Source organism: Oreochromis aureus, linkage group 2 (assembly GCF_013358895.1).
Source record: "Oreochromis aureus strain Israel breed Guangdong linkage group 2, ZZ_aureus, whole genome shotgun sequence".
Lineage (NCBI taxonomy): Eukaryota > Metazoa > Chordata > Actinopteri > Cichliformes > Cichlidae > Oreochromis > Oreochromis aureus.
In genome coordinates this window covers 12408780-12432990 of record NC_052943.1, presented here as the reverse complement: position 1 = coordinate 12432990, position 24211 = coordinate 12408780, and the positions used below count along the sequence as shown (strand labels likewise).

Genomic DNA, 24211 nt, shown 5'->3' with positions numbered 1-24211 from the left:
GATGAAATTAAAGTGTGAATAGAAGATGCTAAAATAACTAGTGCTGTTAGCCTGAATACTATTATTACCTCCTCATGACCTCATCTCTCAGGGGAGATGAGGTCATGTCTGCACACAAAGAGTCTCGAAGAGAGACAGCCTTCTGCTTTCACCCAGCCACTGAATAAAATACAAATACACTCATTATCTTTAAAACAGTGTTCATGATAAACAAAACATCTTGCATTATAACAAAATGTTTTTATATGCCCTTAATTTATTACACAGCTCGTGGCATTTATCATGATTCATAAGGCTTTGTTTAAAGATTCATATACTGAAGAGTCATGATGTGATTGCTCTTTTCTTATGATTGTTTGTTTGGCCATATATTAACACATCGTGCATATATAGGCTCATAGAAGGCAGCGCAGTACAGACACATAGCTGGAGCCATTCCCTTTGCCATCATGACAGAGGAACCCTCATAGATTTCCTGAAATACTTACCTGTCCAAATGTCCCTCTTGCTTTCACTTCACATGTTATATTCTTTAAATATCTAAAGTTTTTTGTTTGTTTGTTTTTTGTTATATAGATAAAATCAAGAAAAGTTGGTTAGTTTAGTACAAAAATACCATAAAGCAAAAAGATCAAAGTACATTGTGACATTTTTCCATTAAAGACAGCTTTAACTTTTTAATAGTTTAGGTTTTTCATTATGGAAATACAATTAAATGCTCTGTATCTGTAGCATCCATCTGTGCACCATGACATGCTCCTAGAAAATTTACGATAAGACTGTTGAGCTGAACTAACATATGCAGTAGTGATGTTTTTCAGTTATTTATGCAGCAATGCTTATCTTTGTTGCAGAAAACCATTGCTGCACTAGTGCATCATTTAGTGAGTTTGTTTTCTTGATTTTTTATTTTTTTTTGGAACAAGAGTTATTCTGATATAAAATAACTTTATTATATTGCTGAAGGAATTACAGAAAAATATATATAATAAATTATAGTGAATTCTTTATCGCTCGCCTTACCTTGTTACTGTTTTATTGTACTTTGAAACCAACATTGTAGTGTTCATGAATTAAGGAGATAAATTCAATTCACTTCAGTGATCAGAAAACACAGAACAGTACATAACATGCAAATTGTAATTTGATATCATTACTACACAGCATGATACATTGTATAGTCCCATTTCAATGTAATATATGTATATATATGTGTGTGTGTTTTAAATAGTTAGTTAGTGGGTTAGGTTAATTGGAAACACTAAATTGCCCATAGGTGTGAATGGGGGAGTTAATGTGAGTGCGATTGGTTGTCTTTGTTTAAGTGTTGGCCCTGCGACAGACTGGTGACCTGTCCAGGGTGTACCCTGTCTCTCGCCCTAAGACAGCTGGGATTTTATTATAATAGACGAGTGTTAAACAATTATTAAATAATCCAGTTATCCAAAATGAGTACTAAATGCCTTTTAGTTTATTCTGTTTCGTATTTAATGAATCTTACAGACCAAACCACAGATCACATTTAGCTCACATTACACAAGTTACCATATATTGCACCATAAAAGTACCACTGTACAAAGGCCCTTACTGCATATGTTTTTAAGATATTTGAGCTTCTTAAAAGTAATGCTTTATGAGCTGTGCTAAACATACTAGTTGGGGTCATAAATCTTATGGCACAGGAGTTCCACTTTTTTCACATTAAAAGTTGCAAAAGCACTGGTACTGAAAATGAAAGGCATATTCATAGATACATACAAATGAGATACTGTATATATGAATTATATCTGTATCCTAGATAAGGTGCTGCATATGCATATCCAAAGACATACAGTTAGTCAGTGATAAACATTAGAACAGCTTTCATTGAGTGAAATCAACCATAACAACATTGTTTCTGAAGTGTAAGGATTAAACGAACATGTTTGGTTCTTCGGTTTTAAACACTGCAGAAGACATCAAAATGAAGGAACAGCCAGAACTTGGATTTAGACATTGACAGGTGACTGTACATGTTCATGTTTGTGGTGCATATACTGTACAGAGTGCTAAAGGCTCACTGTATTCACTTGTGTTGCATTTAAAATCCAAGCGTCATTCTGGAGGAGCTCATAAAATAAACAATAAGGGATATTGTACATTTTAATTTAGGCTTTGATTAAATCATTTTCTGAGTCCAAAGCAATGTCATTGTGCTGTCAGCTGTTTTATAGATTTTTTTGACATCTTCTAAACCTCTTAGGACATCATGATTAAAGGTGTTACACTGATTTACTGCCATTATTGTCCCATTAAAATCTTTCCATATTGTTAAAAAAAATCAAGTGAAACAGTGAGACTTAACTGCAAAAATGTTGCTTAATATAATAAAATAACTAAAGCTGTCAAAAGTACTTGAATTCTTCCATGCAAAAACAACTTAAAGGCATAATGGCTAAAGGCCTTGATCTTTTCTGTTATGTACACTTATTGATCTTATCTCTCAGCACTCTAAGTCATACAGTATCTTCAGGCCTAGTTCACATATAAAGCACAAAGTTAAGTACAAAACATAAAAGTACTCAAAGTTACCACATTTACAAAATACTGATTTTCTCTTATTTCATACATTAAAACTGTAGGTTGGTGCTTTTCTGATGTTTAGTTAATTGTGCTATTTCACACCTTAGTTACCCTATTTATCATACAACAAAGCTGTAGTGGACCAAGACAAAGCAGAGCAGTTAAAAATATGATATCTTATGCGTTTCATTTTTTGAAGAGACAGAGAGAGACAGAGAGAGAGAGTGTATTTTCAAGGCATTTCAACATTTCCATGTCCACTTTTTTACTCTTTGATGTGGCTTCTTTTAATATCCCCTGGCACAGTTTTTCAGATAGTCCATTTCATTGCATCTTCTCTTGAAATTTTCTTTTTAATATATGACAGTTGAAGTGTGGTTGAAACCATGCTGTCTTATCATGCATACTGAATGGACAGGGATGCATTGTTGACTGGCTTTTCATGGGTTCAAAGACAAAGCGCTGGGCCATTTTTTTACAGACTCAGCAGGACAGACCTGGAGGGGGGTGTATGGTTAGAGGTTTCTTCTTTCCTCTGTGAAGCCATTCTTGTCAGTGTTAATCCTGTACGCCTCAGGTGGATGGGGGTCTTATGTGGAACTACTGCTGCTGGTTGTGGATGCCTGCCAACAAGATGAAAATTAGATAAATTTCAAAAAAAGAACAAGAGCACTTGGGACTGGGCAAACTGACACATCTCATGCAGCCGACGTCTGTCGCTTATACGGGGCTTCAAGCAGAGGACAGACTGGGTTGAGGGATTGGGCGGATCCTTGAACATGTAGTGGGGAAGTGGCAGGTCTATGAATACCATGCTGCAAAATTATGTGAAGGAGAGTGGTTGCTAGGTAACTCGGTGACTGGTTTCTCTTTGCATGTCTCCTGCACAAAGATTTAGGTCACAGTTCAGTCTACAACAGACATTGTGTCATTCATGTTCAAACGTGTCATTCTGTGAAGTCAGAAACATTTAGTAGAATCACCGGTTTAACAGCACAGCCCAATTCCACTTACAAACATTCAAAAACAGGAAATAGTCCTAATATAGAAGTGATGGATCATTAGGGGATGAACAGACATGCACACACGATTCTTTTGAGAACATAGTGATTCAATTAAGGGCATTTTTTTTTCTTGGCATATATTTCAGTTTTTCTCAGTTGCTTAGGCTCAGAGTTAATGCTGTCAAAGCAATATACAGAATCATTCACAGCACTGTGCTGCTGCTTATCCAAATCTTTCAGCAGGTCTAGACAATTTGAATGCTCATGGGTTGTATTTGTCTTTGTCATCAATATAAATTATTCTTTTGCTCCATGGAATAGTTTTTAATCTTAAACTGTATTATAGGTGTATGTTACAAGTATGACACTTTAAACTTAAAATAAAAAAAATGGAGCTGAACTGTCAGAAAAATATGTGAAGTATGAAAACCTGGGGCCAGAGTTTTTTTGTTTTTTTTTTCCCCATTTAGTATAGTTTATATTGTGACAATTGCAGGAAAAACATAGTTTACCCTCACACTACATGGAAATGTAAGTGGCTCATTACAAACACAGAATTTTCACTTTGATACAAAGTGAAAAAAATTGGAGGAAAAGACTAGAAGTGAGGAAATTCGAAATAACAACCCACTGTCTTTGGTCAAAATATCCCTGGTTCACACTTTCCATGTTGATGTCAGAGGTATTTTTGCTAGCACATGAAGTTAATTTTCACATAGGTTTTGAGTGAGTTTTTTTGTTTTGTTTTGTTTTTTTGCTGCATGCATGTGCTGCTCTTGGTAATTAATCTTCAATGCAGAGAGTGTTGAAAATGTTTTGAGAAATCTACCAAAGCAACTGAGAAAAACCTGTAACAGCAAAGGCCAGAACCTAAGCCAGCAAATGACAACAATGTTGACTGAAGTGAAGGGTTTTTTGTTTGTTTTTGTTTACTTTTTCAACATGAGTCTCACTTTGTTCACCAAAAGCAATGACTATGACAGGAATACTAATTTAATACTACTTAATTTGGATGACTGTATTCACTGAATTGTAAGCAAGACTGTAAGCCATTACGATTATTTTCGTTTAATCTTTTTCCTTGTATGAGGTCAATAAAGGTCATGATAGTAATGTTTTATGCACCAAAACAATATAAAGGTATTAAGGAGGAAAACATAGTACTCAAATATATTAGCATGCTGTTAATCACTGTGCTGGTTAGACTGTATAAGAAGCTTTCATTAGGCCTAATGGATGAGACTGTAAGCATTAAAGCTGACACAAAAGTGGCAAAATGCATGTAATGTTAAGTCAAGTGATCTTTAGCCAGTTAAAAAAAAATCTCCTCCTCAAAGAAAATGAAATACAAGACATTAAATAATACTAACATCCACCGAGAACAAAACAAACACAAAAAAAATTGAAACAATAGTTCTGTACTAATTAATAGAAAAGTTATCCAGGGCGGGGGAGTGAGACTTCTGCATACCTCCAACTGCAGAGCGGACTTCCTTCATTTAGGGTACTTTAGAGTGGGGAGAAAAAAAAAGCAATTCAGTGGTCAGGTCAGTACAAGCACAGAAGGATTCTTTGTGTATGTGTGTATGAATCCAATGATCACAGAGTTGGCACTATAAACTGAATGTTATGACTTATAAATAGCACAGAATAAGCATGGTTAGTGTGAACCTTAGAAGGGAATACTGTTACAATGTGTGCTACAGAAGTAGGTCAAAACACAGTTTTACATTTAGAGTACCATACTTACCAAGAAAGAAAGAAAGACAGACAGACAGATATGACATAGAATAATGGCAAAAATTGTATCATATTTAGGTCATTTATTCTAACCAATAAATTAAGAGATTTCTGTTTCTTCTCTCAAAACCTGTTCATCTCAACTACTGGAGATGCAGTGCCTGCCCTAAGGTCATAGTTTGCTGCAAACATAGTGCAGACTTAAGTTTGAAGTTGTTCTGATGACCAGCAATCTCATATTCTGTATCTTCTTCATGTTGAAAAGTCATGTCATCAACAGCAAAAAACAAACAAACAAAACAAAATGGTAAGGACAATATAACTCCTTCTAAACCTGCAAACAAAGTCACACTCCTACCTGATCTCAAAATAAATTTCTCCTGTTTGTTTCAAAATGAATTTTATTTCACTCGTGTGCCTTTGCTCATGTGCCTGTGACCAGTTAACATAAAACTAAACACATTGACACCAGAGCAAAAACATATTTGGGTTTCACACATGTGAAACATTATTGTTGGCATTTTTTAATCTGTAGTCATTTTCTAAAGGTTGCAATGTCTCTCATGCAAAGAGAAAAACATTTCCATGGCAGATATTGCAAGTATGTACCAGTGATTAAAGGTTTGCATTTTTTTTTCCACTTTGGGGTTTGTTAAACAAGAAAATGTAGTAAGTAGTAGGTATCATTTGGTAAAAAGAGTTTGTTGAAAATGCAAAAAAATTAAAGACCTATACCTGCAGAGTAGAAGCTGCTGAGTCACTAGTGTCTGTCAGCCCTGTCCCTCTGGGTATGCTGGACACAATGTACCTGGAGCCCTTTGGCAGAGGCTGTCTAACCACCAGCTTTCCTTTCCTGGTCTCTGCTAGAAACAGACTGTACCAGTAGGCATCGTTGGAGACCAGAGTGGAGTCTGCGATGGTGGAGTTCCTCTCACTGATCACACTGTTCCTGGAGGGAGGAGCTGCTTTGCTGGGCTTGGGTTTCTGACACTTGATCACGATGGTGACCAATATGGTGATGAGCAGCAGAAATGACACCGAGCCCAGACCGATGACCAAATACAGGTTGATGTCTGAGAAGATGTCATATTCCAGAGGCTCCTCAGTCATGTCAGAGTAGGCTTTAACAGCAGTCTCCATTGTGGTCAGCTTGATGGTGACTGTAGCAGAGAGAGCAGGCTCTCCATTGTCCTTGGCTACAACAACCAGTCTCTGGTGGCGTGGATCTCTGTAACTGAACATCCTCATAGTCCGGATCTCTCCATTGTATTGATCCAGACTGAACAAGGTGGCGTCAGTCACCTGTAGAAACTGGTAGGTGATCCGAGAGTTGTGCACAGAGTCAGTATCTAAGGCTATCACCTTGGCAACCAGGGATCCTTTATCAGTGGATCTGGGGATCTTTTCCTCCACCATAGAGCCGTGTGCACGCCACGGAGACACAATAACCGGAGCATTGTCGTTCTGGTCCACAATAATGATGTGGACGGTCACGTTACTGCTGAGAGGAGGAGATCCAGAGTCTCTGGCCTCGATGTGGAACAGAAACTCTTCCTCGATCTCATAATCAAAGGTTTTGAGTGCGTAAAGATTACCGTTCTCTGGATTGATGGAGAACAGCATAGACATGGAGGTGTTGGCTATCTCCTTCTCTATTATGAAATAAACTAGATACTGGTTTTCATGGAGGTCTGGGTCAAAGGCAGTGAGTGAGCTGAGCAAGGCCCCAGGTGCATTATTCTCCATGACACGTATAGTATAAAATGACTGGGGGAACTGTGGGACATTATCATTAACATCCAGCAGCTCTAAAGTCATAGTTTCATTGTCAGATAAAGGAGGAGAGCCTCTGTCTGTCACAGTGAAAGTGATGTCATATTCTGGCACCTTCTCACGGTCCAATGGCTCTGACACTACTAATTCAAAATAGTTATCAGAGGACTCCCTCAGTTTGAAAGGCATCTTTTCTGGAATATGAAGATCAACTATTCCATTATCACCTGAATCTTTATCACTGACACTAACTACAGCTATCACTGTGTCTGTGGGTGTGTCTTCTTTTATTGGGCTTTGAAATGACTTAATGGAAATTTCTGGGTGATTATCATTCATATCTGTCACCTGTATTGTAAGTTTACACTGTCCAGATAATGAGTTAGGTCCCTTATCACTGGCTATAACTTCCATTTCATAAAGTTTTAAATCTTCATAATTTATCATCTCTTTGACTCTGATCTCACCATTTTCTGGATTCAGGTTAAACATCTTTTGGGTCCTTTCTGATGTATACAAACTGTATGAATAAACAATCTCAGAATTGGATCCTTCATCTACATCAGTGGCATTCAGTTTAATTACTAGACTCCCAATTGGAGAGTTTTCCATCACATCTACGTCATATTTTGCTTTTTCAAAAGAAGGCGCGTTGTCGTTGACATCAAGCACGCGAACAATAATGCTGGCTGTACCTGTGCGGGTGGGGACGCCACCGTCCACAGCAGTGAGTATTAGATTATGAACAGCCTGCTTCTCCCTGTCTAAAGGTTTTTTTAAAATCAAGTCTGCGAACTTTGTCCCGTCTCTCCCGGTCTGAATTTCAACTGAGAAATGTTCACTTGAGCTCAGATGGTAATTTTTCACAGAATTTGTTCCAACATCTGGGTCTGCAGCATTATTCAGTGAGAATCTCTCCCCCACTGGACTTGATTCAGAAATGTCCAAATGCATCGTCCCCCTTCGAAAATGTGGAGAGTTGTCATTAATGTCCGTTATTTCAACCTCAATATTAAACATCCGCACAGGATTCTCGATAGTAGCGTCTAATTTAAGAACGCAGTATGATGTTGTCTTCGATGGACACAAAAACTCACGGTCAATCCTTTCTAAAATGAACAGCTCCCCCGTTACCTTGTTAATGTCGAGGTATTTTTTGTTAGCTACTACATCCACGCGCATTTTTCTTTCATTCAGCGTCTTCACATCTAATCTCAGGTCGGTTGCTAAATTTGCAACAACAGAACCTTCCTCCATTTCTTCAGGAATAGAATAATGGGTGATTGAAGACGCAGTATTCACGATAGCAGAAAGAAAGAAAATCAGGGAAACGTACCCTGTCCCACATGACTGTTTGAGATGGTGCATCATCCTGAAGCTTCCGTAACTCTGAAACACCTTGAAATTTGGAGAAACGCAGGTAAATCGTCCTCTTGTTGACTAAACACACGAAACGGACACCATGAGAGAAAATGTTTCTTCCTCACGCGTGACGTACATTTTAAATGGGACCACCTACTCTCCTTCCTCCAATACATTTACGTGAAATCGATGACCTCACTAATGGGTGTGTTTTTCTGCAAAACAGCGACTGAAACAATTGTGCAACTTTTTCAATGAAAAAGAAAAAAAACAAAAATAAAATACAGTTGTTTTCATTAAATAACAACAGAATCAGGGGGTCTCAATCCCCGTTTAAGAAGTTGCTGATGCGGGACGTGAATTAGTGATTGCACGTGAAGTACTTCCCAGTTTTCGGTATCTTTGCATTTCTTCACGCACTTTTTTCTTTATTACGCAATTATCATTACGAAAACACCGAGTTTATAACACAGTATCCCGTTTGCCTGGCGGAGTGCGAGGGTTCCTGCGCTGATGCACGAAACAATACTGGACACATAATGACATCAAATGTATCACTGCGCTTTGCGAATGGCGGTTACTACCGATTTTCCCGTCCTTTCTGTCTGTTTTCAGTGCCTAAGGAATGAAATAAAGGCCGTTTAAATTGCAGGACACATCTACTTTTGAAACGGCGCTAAAATTATATTACATGTTTTGTGCCATAAAACTTTATTGCGATTTAATAAACTGTATACATCACCCGGGTGTTTGTCACACTCACCTAAAGACTGTTTGCTCTCGCTTTTGGCAAGGTACACAATGCCTGCCTGCTGCTTTACACATAAAATTTAGGCAAGCTACTCGATATAGTGTGCACTCAAACAGACAATGGAAAGAGTTAAGATAATGATGATAATAATAATAATAATAATAATAATAATAATAATAATAATAATAATAATAATAATAATAATATCTTGATGCATTCTCAATCATCCAGGAAAGTAAATCTCCAAAAGTTGAATCTGTTCATCTGGACGCAGCGTTTTGTGGGAGAAACGTTTCATCACTCATCCAAGTGACTTCTTCAGTCTCAGCTGACTGCAGGTTTCCCCAAACCTTATAAACAGTACATTTGCATAATGACTGAAACCAGCCCACTGAAGGAACAATGGGCTGTGAGGTCAGTTCCTTAATCATAATTATGCAAATTCCCATGACCACTGATCAACAATCACTGACCAAAACCCACTGATCAAAGAACACTGATCAATGGCCATGAGTACCATTCACAGAGAGTTGGGGAATGGCTGCAATCACAGCATTGTAAGATGCTCAAATGCATCAAATTCACCAGGGAGGATATGAAAAGTGGCAGGTTAGCCTTCTTAGACTGTGAGATTTCCATCAGTAATGGGGGACATCTAAAAGCTGACGTGTACCGTAAACCTACACATACGGATCAGTATCTAAGGTTTGACTCTCATCATCCACTGGAGCACAAACTGGGTGTCATCAGGGGCGCTACAACACAGAGCGAACACCATCCCCACTGACACAGCGGCCAGGGAGGCAGAAGGACAGCACATCAAGAAGGCCCTGAGTAAATGTGGTTATCCCAGCTGGACTTTTGTCAAAGCTGGGAAGGCACCTAAAGAAAGCTCCAGCCGATCCAGGAGAGAAGGACAACCGCCGCCCAGGCGAAAACCTGTAGTGATCCCATATGTGTCAGGAGTATCGGAGCAGTTGAGACGCATTTTTCTAAACACCGGGTCTCTGTGGCTTTTAAACCCCAAAACACGCTGCGCCCAAAAACTGGTCCACCCAAGGATCGGGTCCCCGACACAAACAGAGTAACATAGTGTACGCTGTTAAGTGCCAGGAGGATTGCCAGGATTTATACATCGGGAAACCAAACAACCTCTAGCAAGCGGATGGCACAACACAGAAGAGCAACCTCATCAGGCCAGGACTCTGCAGTTTATTTACACCTACAGGCCAGTGGACACTCTTTCAACGATGAGGATGTACACATCCTGGACAGGGAGGAATGCTGTTTTGAGCGCGGATTCAAGGAGGCCATTTACGTGAAAAGGAAAGACCATCTCTGAATCGAGGAGGGGCCTAAGGGTACATCTTTCGCCATCTTACAATGCTGTGATTGCAGCCATTCCCCAACTCTCTGTGAATGGTACTCATGGCCATTGATCAGTGTTCTTTGATCAGTGGGCTTTGGTCAGTGATTGTTGATCAATGGTCATGGGAATTTGCATAATTATGATTAAGGAACTGACCTCACAGCCCATTGTTCCTTCAGTGGGCTGGTTTCAGTCATTATGCAAATGTACTGTTTATGAGGTTTGGGGAAACCTGCAGTCAGCTGAGACTGAAGAAGTCACTTGGATGAGTGACGAAACGTTTCTCCCACAAAACGCTACGTCCAGATGAACAGATTCAACTTTTGGAGGAATAATAATAATAATGATGATGATGATGATGATGATGATGATGATGATGATGATGATGAGAAGAAGAAGAAGAAGAATTTCAGCCAAGTACAGAAAAGTAAGTGCCAGTTAGTGATCAGACCAGTCAACAAAACTAAACAAACACACCAAGCATGTCTGTATTTTTGTAGTTTATGTACAGTTTCAGTGCGTCTATATATGAAGGTTTTCGTTCTTAAATGTTTGTGCATGCTCGATTATTAATATATTTATTTGAACGCTTGAACTGACTATGTAATATTTTCTTATCTTTTCTTTTCTTTTTTGGGGTGGGGCATGTTACTGTCTGTGGTTTTATGCACTCTATTTGCAGTGTTTCTACTGAGTTTTGGACCTTGGCTCTATTAGCACAGCCTACTTAAAATCTCAGTTCTCACAAAGGCTCATTTGTAAGTCTCTGTGGTTATGCATGTATACTGTGTAGAAGTTTCCTCCCAAAAATCATAGTGGACAGGTTTCACCATTAGGTGTGTTGCTATATGGTCAGAATATTGCAAATATTTAAACAAAATGTAAATATCTCATTTATGACACATTTAATTTCCTCAAACATGTCTAATTTTTCTTTTTAGACAACTTTTGTATACTGTTACTCTCTCATCCTCCTTTGTTACATGTTTTGGGTGTAATTCTTTAAAAAAAATGTACACACAAAACGTACAGTTGAACAATAAGCTATTTTTCATTCTTCCCAACAAATATTCCTTTAGTAGATATGCAGTCAGATTAACAAAGTTATTCCTTTGACCACACTAATGTTGATGGAGAGAAACTCTGATTTGCTTATTGACCCAAATGCCAAATATAACACTTAAAAAAATAGAGGTCAGTACATTTAAGTAAACTGACTAGACTGGGATGGATTCAAATTCCAAAGCTGAATTAATGATTCAGTCCAACACTGATCAATTGTAAGTGGAGGGGTGGACATTGACAGAGTACATCAGTATACAAAAAATGCTGAATGCAAACTTGTCCCATACCTGAAGAGTAGAAGCAGCTGAGTCACTAGTGTCTGTCAGCCCTGTCCCTCTGGGTATGCTGGACACAATGTACCTGGAGCCCTTTGGCAGAGGCTGTCTAACCACCAGCTTTCCTTTCCTGGTCTCTGCTAGAAACAGACTGTACCAGTAGGCATCATTGGAGACCAGAGTGGAGTCTGCGATGGTGGAGTTCCTCTCACTGATCACACTGTTCCTGGAGGGAGGAGCTGCTTTGCTGGGCTTGGGTTTCTGACACTTGATCACGATGGTGACCAATATGGTGATGAGCAGCAGAAATGACACCGAGCCCAGACCGATGACCAAATACAGGTTGATGTCTGAGAAGATGTCATATTCCAGAGGCTCCTCAGTCATGTCAGAGTAGGCTTTAACAGCAGTCTCCATTGTGGTCAGCTTGATGGTGACTGTAGCAGAGAGAGCAGGCTCTCCATTGTCCTTGGCTACAACAACCAGTCTCTGGTGGCGTGGATCTCTGTAACTGAACATCCTCATAGTCCGGATCTCTCCATTGTATTGATCCAGACTGAACAAGGTGGCGTCAGTCACCTGTAGAAACTGGTAGGTGATCCGAGAGTTGTGCACAGAGTCAGTGTCTAAGGCTATCACCTTGGCAACCAGGGAGCCTTTATCAGTGGATCTGGCGATCTTTTCCTCCACCACAGAGCCGTGTGCACGCCAAGGAGACACAATAACTGGAGCATTGTCGTTCTGGTCCACAATAATGATGTGGACAGTCACGTTACTGCTGAGAGGAGGAGAGCCAGAGTCTCTGGCCTCGATGTGGAACAGAAACTCCTCCTCGATCTCATAATCAAAGGTTTTGAGTGCATAAAGATTACCGTTCTCTGGATTGATGGAGAACAGCATGGACATGGAGGTGTTGGCTATCTCCTTCTCTATTATGAAATAAACTAGATACTGGTTTTCATGGAGGTCAGGGTCAAAGGCAGTGAGTGAGCTGAGCAAGGCCCCAGGTGCGTTATTCTCCATGACACGTATAGTATAAAATGACTGGGGGAACTGTGGGACATTATCATTAACATCCAGCAGCTCTAAAGTCATAGTTTCATTGTCAGATAAAGGAGGAGAGCCTCTGTCTGTCACAGTGAAAGTGATGTCATATTCCGGCACCTTCTCACGGTCCAATGGCTCTGACACTACTAATTCATAATAGTTATCAGAGGACTCCCTCAGTTTGAAAGGCATATTATCTGGAATATGAAGATCAACTATTCCATTATCACCTGAATCTTTATCACTGACACTAACTACAGCTATCACTGTGTCTGTGGGTGTGTCTTCTTTTATTGGGCTTTGAAATGACTTAATGGAAATTTCTGGGTGATTATCATTCATATCTGTCACCTGTATTGTAAGTTTACACTGTCCAGATAATGAGTTAGGTCCCTTATCACTGGCTATAACTTCCATTTCATAAAGTTTTAAATCTTCATAATTTATCATCTCTTTGACTCTGATCTCACCATTTTCTGGATTCAGGTTAAACATCTTTTGGGTCCTTTCTGATGTATACAAACTGTATGAATAAACAATCTCAGAATTGGATCCTTCATCTAAATCAGTGGCATTCAGTTTAATTACTAGACTCCCAATTGGAGAGTTTTCCATCACATCTACGTCATATTTTGCTTTTTCAAAAGAAGGGGCGTTGTCGTTGACATCAAGCACACGAACAATGATGCTGGCTGTACCTGTGCGGGTGGGGACGCCACCGTCCACAGCAGTGAGTATTAGATTATGAACAGCCTGCTTCTCCCTGTCTAAAGGTTTTTTTAAAATCAAGTCTGCAAACTTTGTCCCGTCTCTCCCGGTCTGAATTTCAACTGAGAAATGTTCACTTGAGCTCAGATGGTAATTTTTCACAGAATTTGTTCCAACATCTGGGTCTGCAGCATTATTCAGTGAGAATCTCTCCCCCACTGGACTTGATTCAGAAATGTCCAAATGCATCGTCCCCCTTCGAAAATGTGGAGCGTTGTCGTTAATGTCCACGATTTCCACTTCAATGTTAAACATTCGCACTGGATTCTCAACGGAAGCGTCTAATTTAAGAAAGCAAGAGGTGGTGGTCTTTAGAGGACATAAGAACTCTCTGTCTATCCTTTCTAAAATGAACAGCTCTCCTGTGTCTTTTTTTATGTCAAGATATTTTTTATTGCCTACAACGTCAACGCGCATTTTTCTGTTACTCAGACTCCTTGTATCTAATCCCAAATCCGTTGCTAAATTCGCAACAACAGAACCTTCGTCCATTTCTTCGGGAACCGAATAATGGGTGACTGTCGATACCGGATTCATGATGGGAAAAAGAAAAAGAAATACTGAGACATACCATCTTCGGGAAAACTTGAGATTACGGTGAGCCATTAAGGAAAAGAATGCGTATTTAAAATCTTATAATTTCTCCTATGTTCAGACAAGGTGAAGTAATCCTCAAATCTCTGACGAAAGGCAACACGATAATTTCTTGAGAAAAGATCTTTATGCCGCTGTCTGCCGAGCTTCGAGTAAAATATGCCGTCTACAACGCCTACAATGAAGTATCGTGAGAATTATGACGTCACATGTGATTAGATTTTACTGAAGAGCAGCGACATCAACAGTATTTAGAAAATTTTCCGAGTCCTAAACAACTCGAAATTTATTTTTATTAAAAACAAAAAACAATAATATTATAAAATACTTTAATTGTGTTTTTGCCTGCTTTAAGATTTGAATTTCATACTGCGAAAATACTTCCTGTTTATTCTGTTTTCTCACTGTAGTTTTTATTCTTCGTGTTTGTCATAATGATATATAATTTTATTTAAACATAGGCTAAATTGCATCATGTAAAATATAAAGACACAACAAATGACTCTGCATTAGGCTTTCCATCAGGGACTTCTGAAAAATACATCCCAGCAATTTAAAATGACTTTCTGGTGTAAGTGATGGGCCTCTGGAATTCATTTAGTTAAATTTCGAGAAATTACTATAATCCACCCATATTTAAGTGTTATCCAAACAATGCAAAGGTTATAAATATCAACTCTTAATAAAAACAAATTTGATAATGCTCAAATTATATCTAAATGACAGCTTTGACCAGAATCAGAATGAAGACACTATGTCTCAGTGCACATTTCTAACCTTTAAAGCTATAAGTTTTGGAAGTTTTTCTATACACAATAGATGCACCTTTGGGTGCTAAAAAGAAGGCATAACAGGGGTTTTAACATTTCAATGTTTAAAAAAAGGAAAAATATTTTCTGAAATTTTCTGTTCAACATGTTCCTTTATGCCAATATTTCATAAAAGTGCACCAAAAGATTTATATATCTGTGCTGAAAGTGTCTTTAAGTGCCTTTTTTTGTCATACCTGCAGAGTAGAAGCTGCTGAGTCACTAGTATCTGTCAGTCCTGTCCCTCTCGGTATGCTGGACACAATGTACCTGGAGCCCTTTGGCAGAGGCTGTCTAACCACCAGCTTTCCTTTCCTGGTCTCTGCTAGAAACAGACTGTACCAGTAGGCATCATTGGAGACCAGAGTGGAGTCTGCGATGGTGGAGTTCCTCTCACTGATCACACTGTTCCTGGAGGGAGGAGCTGCTTTGCTGGGCTTGGGTTTCTGACACTTGATCACGATAGTGACCAATATGGTGATGAGCAGCAGAAATGACACCGAGCCCAGACCGATGACCAAATACAGGTTGATGTCTGAGAAGATGTCATATTCCAGAGGCTCCTCAGTCATGTCAGAGTAGGCTTTAACAGCAGTCTCCATTGTGGTCAGCTTGATGGTGACTGTAGCAGAGAGAGCAGGCTCTCCATTGTCCTTGGCTACAACAACAAGCCTCTGGTGGCGTGGATCTCTGTAACTGAACATCCTCATAGTCCGGATCTCTCCATTGTATTGGTCCAGACTAAACAAGGTGGCGTCAGTCACCTGTAGAAACTGGTAGGTGATCCGAGAGTTGTGCACAGAGTCAGTGTCTAAAGCTATCACCTTTGCAATCAGGGATCCTTTATCAGTGGATCTGGGGATCTTTTCCTCCACCACAGAGCCCTGTGCACGCCAAGGAGACACAATAACCGGAGCATTGTCGTTCTGGTCCACAATAATGATGTGGACAGTTACGTTACTGCTGAGAGGAGGAGAGCCAGAGTCTCTGGCCTCAATGTGGAACAGAAACTCCTTCTCAATCTCATAATCAAAGGTTTTGAGTGCGTAAAGATTACCGTTCTCTGGATTGATGGAGAACAGCATAGACATGGAGGTGTTGGCTATCTCCCTCTCTATTATGAAATAAACTAGATACTGGTTTTCATGGAGGTCTGGGTCAAAGGCAGTGAGTGAGCTGAGCAAGGCCCCAGGTGCGTTATTCTCCATGACACGTATAGTATAAAATGACTGGGGGAACTGTGGGACATTATCATTAACATCCAGCAGCTCTAAAGTCATAGTTTCATTGTCAGATAAAGGAGGAGAGCCTCTGTCTGTCACAGTGAAAGTGATGTCATATTCTGGCACCTTCTCACGGTCCAATGGCTCTGACACTACTAATTCATAATAGTTATCAGAGGACTCCCTCAGTTTGAAAGGCATATTATCTGGAATATGAAGATCAACTATTCCATTATCACCTGAATCTTTATCACTGACACTAACTACAGCTATCACTGTGTCTGTGGGTGTGTCTTCTTTTATTGGGCTTTGAAATGACTTAATGGAAATTTCTGGGTGATTATCATTCATATCTGTCACCTGTATTGTAAGTTTACACTGTCCAGATAATGAGTTAGGTCCCTTATCACTGGCTATAACTTCCATTTCATAAAGTTTTAAATCTTCATAATTTATCATCTCTTTGATTCTGATCTCACCATTTTCTGGATTCAGGTTAAACATCTTTTGGGTCCTTTCTGATGTATACAAACTGTATGAATAAACAATCTCAGAATTGGATCCTTCATCTAAATCAGTGGCATTCAGTTTAATTACTAGATTCCCAATTGGAGAGTTTTCCATCACATCTACGACATATTTTGCTTTTTCAAAAGAAGGGGCGTTGTCGTTGACATCAAGCACGCGAACAATAATGCTGGCTGTACCTGTGCGGGTGGGGACTCCACCATCCACAGCAGTGAGTATTAGATTATGAACAGCCTGCTTCTCCCTGTCTAAAGATGTTTTCAAAATCAGGTCTGCAAACTTTGAACCATCTCTCCCGGTCTGAATTTCAAGCGCAAAGTGTAGATTTTCACTAAGATGGTAATTTTTTACTGAATTTGAACCGAAATCGGGATCCACAGCATTAGGTAGGGAAAAGCGCTCCCCTGGCGAGGTCGATTCGGATATATCTAAATGCATCGTGTCTCTACGAAAAAAAGGCGCATTGTCATTGATGTCCATTATTTCAACCTCAATGTTGAACAGACGAATTGGATTTTCGATCGTTACATCCATTTTAAGAAAACACGATGGATTCTTGCTGTTACATATGTATTCGCGGTCAATCTTTTCAGAAACAAATAACTCTCCTGTGTCTTTATTGATTTCAAGATATCGCTTACTAGCGATGACATCCAGTCTCATCTTGCGTCTACCCAGTGATTTTGCGTCCAGACCCAAATCCAATGCTAGATTAGCGACCACGGAACCTTGTTCCATCTCTTCGGGGATTGAGTAGTGTGTAACAGCAGATATAACGGAGACGGCCACACAGAAAAAAATGAGCATCGACACGTACCTCATCCCAGAGCGATGACATAATTTAAAATCCATGATTATTAGTTTGTCTCGTTCACAAATAAAACGCCTCTGGATGCGCAAAATCGATGTCTCGGTTCCAAGAAAGCACACCTCTATGAAAATCAACAAAGAGGTTATGTACTATGACCTCGGGCTGCTAGAAGAAAGAGCCATGTAAAAATGGAGGTTCTGTTACTTTGCTCAGTTATCTCGATGGTGACGTCACGTGGACCTAATTTTTTTTTTTTTTTTGTGGTAAAGAGCGACGCGTTGTGTTATCTCTCGCTTGAATTAACTGAGTTCGAAAGTATAATGCTGATATGCTTTACAAAGGTAGTTGTTATAGTTGTTAGTGTCGCTGTTCCTACAGCTGTCCTCCTAATTTACCTAAAATGTAGATAATTTGTAGCATTCAACTGCAGTTACTACATGCCAACAAAAGCACAGCAAGACAATCAGTTTGATTAATAAACACATAATTTGTTTTCTTCTTGGTATTTGGTTGAGCGGGTTTAAAAAATAATGGATTAACAGTCTTAATGGTGTTGATTAAACAGAGAATGAGAAGTAAAAACATAGAACAAGTGTAAAAATCTCACTCCTTGTTTCTCCATACCTGCAGAGTAGAAGCTGCTGAGTCACTAGTGTCTGTCAGTCCTGTCCCTCTGGGTATGCTGGACACAATGTACCTGGAGCCCTTTGGCAGAGGCTGTCTAACCACCAGCTTTCCTTTCCTGGTCTCTGCTAGAAACAGACTGTACCAGTAGGCATCATTGGAGACCAGAGTGGAGTCTGCGATGGTGGAGTTCCTCTCACTGATCACACTGTTCCTGGAGGGAGGAGCTGCTTTGCTGGGCTTGGGTTTCTGACACTTGATCACGATGGTGACCAATATGGTGATGAGCAGCAGAAATGACACCGAGCCCAGACCGATGACCAAATACAGGTTGATGTCTGAGAAGATGTCATATTCCAGAGGCTCCTCAGTCATGTCAGAGTGGGCTTTAACAGCAGTCTCCATTGTGATCAGTTTGATGGTGACTGTAGCAGAGAGAGCAGGCTCTCCATTGTCCTTGGCTACAACAACAAGCCTCTGGTGGCGTGGATCTCTGTAACTGAACATCCTCATAGTCCGGATCTCTCCATTGTATTGGTCCAGACTGAACAAGGTGGCGTCAGTCACCTGTAGAAACTGGTAGGTGATCCGAGAGTTGTGCACAGAGTCAGTATCTAAGGCTATCACCTTGGTAACCAGGGAGCCTTTATCAGTGGATCTGGGGATCTTTTCCTCCACCACAGAGCCGTGTGCACGCCATGGAGACACAATAACTGGAGCATTGTCGTTCTGGTCCACAATAATGATGTGGACGGTCACGTTACTGCTGAGAGGAGGAGAGCCAGAGTCTCTGGCCTCGATGTGGAACAGAAACTCCTTCTCGATCTCATAATCAAAGGTTTTGAGTGCGTAAAGATTACCGTTCTCTGGATTGATGGAGAACAGCATAGACATGGAGGTGTTGGCTATCTCCTTCTCTATTATGAAATAAACTAGATACTGGTTTTCATGGAGGTCAGGGTCAAAGGCAGTGAGTGAGCTGAGCAAGGCCCCAGGTGCGTTATTCTCCATGACACGTATAGTATAAAATGACTGGGGGAACTGTGGGACATTATCATTAACATCCAGCAGCTCTAAAGTCATAGTTTCATTGTCAAATAAAGGAGGAGAGCCTCTGTCTGTCACAGTGAAAGTGATGTCATATTCTGGCACCTTCTCACGGTCCAACGGCTCCGACACTACAAATTCATAAATGTTCTCAGAGGACTCCCTCAGTTTGAAAGGCATATTATCTGGAATATGAAGATCAACTATTCCATTATCACCTGAATCTTTATCACTGACACTAACTACAGCTATCACTGTGTCCAACTCGATGTTTTCAGTGACTGGAGTTTGAAATGATTTAATAGAAATTTGTGGATGATTATCATTCATGTCTTCTACAGTAATTTTAATTTTACATTGGCCTGATAATGCACTAACCCCTTTATCGGTTGCTATAACTTCCATATCATAAATCCTGAAATCTTCATAATTTAACACCCCCTTTACAGTAATCTCACCCGTCGTAGGGTTTAGATTAAAGGTTTCCTGTGTTTTTTCCGATGTATACAAACTATATGAATATACTATTTCTGAATTTAAGCCTTCATCTAAATCTGTCGCATTAAGATAAATAACAATACTTCCAACTGGAGAATTCTCCAGTACACTAACCTGATAACTGTCTTCTTCAAATTTAGGGGCGTTGTCATTTGTATCTAAAACGTGAACAAAAACAGTAGCAGTTCCTGAACTAGGCGGTATACCGCCATCTACGGCTGTAAGAATTAAATTATGAACAGCGCGTTCCTCTCGGTTTAGTTTTTTTGTAAGGATCAAATCAGCAAATTTTGATCCATCTCTTCCTGTTTGAATTTCAATTGTGAAATAATCACTATCACTCAAGTGGTAGGCTTTCACGGAGTTCGATCCAACATCTGGATCAACTGCGTTGCTCACTGAAAAACGCTCTCCAGCCTCTGTCCCTTCTGAAATGTCTAAATCTATGGTGTCTCTTCGGAAGTGGGGCGCGTTATCGTTTATGTCCATTATCTCCAATTCTATATAAAAAATTCTTTTGGGATTTTCGATTATTGCCTCCATTTTCAGATAACATGACGTCTTAGCGGGACAGAGAGATTCTCTGTCAATTCGTTCAACAATGTACAGCTCCCCTGTTTCTTTGTTCACGTCCATATATTTTCTATTTGCAATGATCTCTAGACGCATTTTCCGTTCGACCAGTGTCTTCACATCTATTCCCAAATCCCCGGCTAGATTTGCTACAACAGAGCCTTCTTCCAGTTCCTCGGGAACAGAGTAGTGTGTTACAGCTGCAGTGTACGTTATATGGGAAGCGAAAAGAATAAATATCAACACATACCTTCTCCAGTGTCCAAAGCAGACAAAACCCTTCATTCTTACTACGACCTTTTTTTCTTAAGCAATTTAAAATAAGTGGACTTTAAAGAAAAGGTAGGCGTCAGTTAAATTTCCCCCGAAAATGCAAGTATAATGTCTGGAAATGCTTGAAATCCAAATTCAACAGAAGCTGCTCATTTTCCGTTCTCTTCCTTTTATTTAAAATTTCACTGTGGTGGCGATCGTGATGTCACTATTGTCCCGTAAGTTAGACTGGGAAACAGCGCCTCTGCCTGAAATAAAATGGCCATCACGCAATATTTTTTTTAATGCAAAAGTAATTTACTAATTTGCCCCGAGATTAAACTTAAACACAAAAAAATGCTTAGGACGTTTATTGGTAATGATTTACACGGCTGATGTGGAAGATGCGTTTTCGTGGGAGTATTTTACTTTTTTACTTTCACTTGAATGGGTCGCTGCACAACATAGAATAATTATATTCATATCATTTTCTGTAAAACGTGGCGTTTTATTTCCAAACCATTTTATTTAAACTGCAAAAAGGGAAAACGTTTGTTTCACCTAAAATAGTATGTTTCATCAGTTTCCTTTAGATAGCTAAATTGAACTAAATGTCGAATAAAGGTTTTAGGATAGGACATCACTGAACTGTGCTGCATATAAAAGAGTAACATGAGTGTGAATAATAAGGATGACATTTGATTAAAACTTGCATCTCAAACAAAGGGAGCATTTCTAAATTAATGTATAGGAATAGAGCTATTTAATCCAGTACTGGGTTGTAAAATGAACATTTTCTGAATGATATTACACCCAATCAACGTGTCTCAAAAAAGTGGCTCACCTGCAGAGTAGAAGCTGCTGAGTCACTAGTGTCTGTCAGTCCTGTCCCTCTGGGTATGCTGGACACAATGTACCTGGAGCCCTTTGGCAGAGGCTGTCTAACCACCAGCTTTCCTTTCCTGGTCTCTGCTAGAAACAGACTGTACCAGTAGGCATCGTTGGAGACTAGAGTGGAGTCTGCGATGGTGGAGTTCCTCTCACTGATCACACTGTTCCTGGAGGGAGGAGCTGCTTTGCTGGGCTTGGGTTTCTGACACTTGATCACGATAGTGACCAATATGGTGATGAGCAGCAGAAATGACACCGAGCCCAGACCGATGACCAAATACAGGTTGATGTCTGAGAAGATGTCATATTCCAGAGGCTCCTCAGTCATGTCAGAGTAGGCTTTAACAGCAGTCTCCATTGTGGTCAGCTTGATGGTGACTGTAGCAGAGAGAGCAGGCTCTCCATTGTCCTTGGCTACAACAACCAGTCTCTGGTGGCGTGGATCTCTGTAACTGAACATCCTCATAGTCCGGATCTCTCCATTGTATTGGTCCAGACTGAACAAGGTGGCGTCAGTCACCTGTAGAAACTGGTAGGTGATCCGAGAGTTGTGCACAGAGTCAGTGTCTAAGGCTATCACCTTGGCAACCAGGGATCCTTTATCAGTGGATCTGGGGATCTTTTCCTCCACCACAGAGCCGTGTACACGCCAAGGAGACACAATAACCGGAGCATTGTCGTTCTGGTCCACAATAATGATGTGGACGGTTACGTTACTGCTGAGAGGAGGAGAGCCAGAGTCTCTGGCCTCGATGTGGAACAGAAACTCCTTCTCGATCTCATAATCAAAGGTTTTGAGTGCGTAAAGATTACCGTTCTCTGGATTGATGGAGAACAGCATAGACATGGAGGTGTTAGCTATCTCCTTCTCTATTATGAAATAAACTAGATACTGGTTTTCATGGAGGTCTGGGTCAAAGGCAGTGAGTGAGCTGAGCAAGGCCCCAGGTGCGTTATTCTCCATGACACGTATAGTATAAAATGACTGGGGGAACTGTGGGACATTATCATTAACATCCAGCAGCTCTAAAGTCATAGTTTCATTGTCAGATAAAGGAGGAGAGCCTCTGTCTGTCACAGTGAAAGTGATGTCATATTCTGGCACCTTCTCACGGTCCAACGGCTCCGACACTACTAATTCATAATAGTTATCAGAGGACTCCCTCAGTTTGAAAGGCATATTATCTGGAACATGAAGATCAACTATTCCATTATCACCCGAATCTTTATCACTAACACTAACTACAGCTATCACTGTGTCCAACTCGATGTTTTCAGTCACTGGACTCTGAAATGATTTAATTGATATTTCTGGGTGATTATCATTCATGTCTTCTACTAGAATCTTTATGGTACATTGTCCTGTTAAACTACTGGCTCCTTTATCAGTAGCTATAACTTCCATATCATAAATCCTGAAATCTTCATAGTTCAGCATCCCCTTAACTGTAACTTCACCAGTGGCAGGATTCAGATTAAATGTTTCCTGTGTTTTTTCTGACGTATATAAACTGTATGAATATGATATATCAGAATTTGACCCTTCATCTAAGTCTGTTGCATTTAAATGAACAACAAGACTTCCAATCGGAGAGTTTTCCATTAAATTTACACTAAGATTTTCTTTATCAAACGTAGGTGGATTGTCATTAGTGTCCAGAATATGAACAATAACACTAGCAGTGCCAGAACGAGCGGGTGTTCCTCCATCTACAGCTGTGAGTATCAAATTATGAACAGCCTGCTGCTCTCGGTCTAATGTCTTTGTTAGAATTAATTCTGCAAACTTTGATCCATCTCTTCCGGTCTGAACTTCTATATTAAAATATTCACTTTCACTCAAATGGTATGTTTTGACTGAATTGGACCCGACATCAGGATCGACTGCATTACTCAGAGAAAATCTCTCTCCTCTTGGCGTAACTTCAGATATATCTAAATGTATGGCGTCTCTTCGAAATTGTGGGGCGTTGTCGTTCATGTCAAGAATTTCTATTTCTATATTAAATATTCGTAACGGGCTTTCTAGTATTACCTCTAGTTTTATATAGCAAGACGACTTGGTATTACAAATATGTTCCCTGTCGATCTTTTCAACAACATACAGCTCACCAGTCTCTTTGTTCACATCCAGATATTTCTTGTTCGCGATGATATCAAGACGCATCTTCCTCTGATTCAGTGTTTTAATATCCAGGGTCAGATCGGTGGCGAGATTAGCCACGACGGATCCTTCTTTCATTTCTTCTGGTATCGAATAATGGGTCACTGAGGCCGAGAGTGGATTGGCGATCGAAAACAGAAAAAGACTGAGCAGCACGTACCTTTTCAACGACTCCATTGTTACAAAATCACCCCTGGTTTTGTATCGAATCATATCATTTCACTCGGAATATTTGACGTTTCTAACAATACTAATTTGCGCTGAAAGCTCTTGGACCCGAAACACGTTCAAACATAATTTTATCGCACCGCTTTTTCCGCGGTAAAGTTTGCGAGTGCGTTTTCGCACTTTCAGCACCACGGAGCTGTTTGGTCTTTTTCCGATTCGCTCACACGTAGTTAGCATTGTGACTACGTTGATGGGCTGGCCTTTTATGGACGGAACAGCGCCACCGAAAACATCATAGCATATTTTACCTGTG

At 40.0% G+C, this 24211-nt stretch overlaps 3 protein-coding genes across 6 annotated transcripts; all 3 read right to left on the bottom strand.

The window, feature by feature from the left end:
* Positions 1-1449: 1449 nt before the first annotated feature.
* LOC116336034 (protocadherin alpha-C2-like) lies at positions 1450-14455 on the bottom strand. 4 transcript variants are annotated; one of them, XM_031759826.2, is made up of 3 exons: positions 11914-14273; positions 5038-5073; positions 1450-3185 (listed from the first exon to the last, which is right to left on the bottom strand). In XM_031759826.2, exons 1-2 carry the CDS (start codon positions 14251-14253, stop codon positions 5062-5064), a joined length of 2352 nt encoding a protein of 783 aa, XP_031615686.2. In that variant the 5' UTR covers positions 14254-14273; the 3' UTR covers positions 1450-3185; positions 5038-5061. The 4 variants fall into 4 exon arrangements, 3 of the variants coding, with proteins under 3 accessions (XP_031615686.2, XP_039474018.1, XP_039474013.1); XM_039618084.1 differs by lacking the exon at positions 11914-14273 and adding an exon at positions 6042-9174; XR_005614560.1 differs by lacking the exon at positions 11914-14273 and adding an exon at positions 14288-14455 and having other exon boundaries at positions 3144-3185.
* A 3829-nt stretch (positions 14456-18284) lies between these two features.
* LOC116336033 (protocadherin alpha-C2-like) lies at positions 18285-20708 on the bottom strand. The gene has a single exon (XM_039597991.1). It carries the CDS (start codon positions 20706-20708, stop codon positions 18285-18287), a length of 2424 nt encoding a protein of 807 aa, XP_039453925.1.
* A 784-nt stretch (positions 20709-21492) lies between these two features.
* On the bottom strand, positions 21493-24051 carry LOC120432793 (protocadherin alpha-C2-like). Its single transcript, XM_039597984.1, has one exon. It carries the CDS (start codon positions 23941-23943, stop codon positions 21493-21495), a length of 2451 nt encoding a protein of 816 aa, XP_039453918.1. The 5' UTR covers positions 23944-24051.
* Positions 24052-24211: the final 160 nt, after the last annotated feature.

Excerpts from the sequence above, each read along its gene's own strand:
- LOC116336034 (XM_039618079.1), bottom strand. The coding sequence starts at position 8,450 with ATGATGCACCATCTCAAACAGTCATGTGGGACAGGGTACGTTTCCCTG. Across the intron at positions 3,186-6,041 it reads CAGCAGCTTCTACTCTGCAG|GCATCCACAACCAGCAGCAG; the intron begins GTATAGGTCTTT and ends TCTTGTTGGCAG.
- LOC116336033 (XM_039597991.1), bottom strand. The coding sequence starts at position 20,708 with ATGAAGGGTTTTGTCTGCTTTGGACACTGGAGAAGGTATGTGTTGATA.
- LOC120432793 (XM_039597984.1), bottom strand. The coding sequence starts at position 23,943 with ATGATTCGATACAAAACCAGGGGTGATTTTGTAACAATGGAGTCGTTG.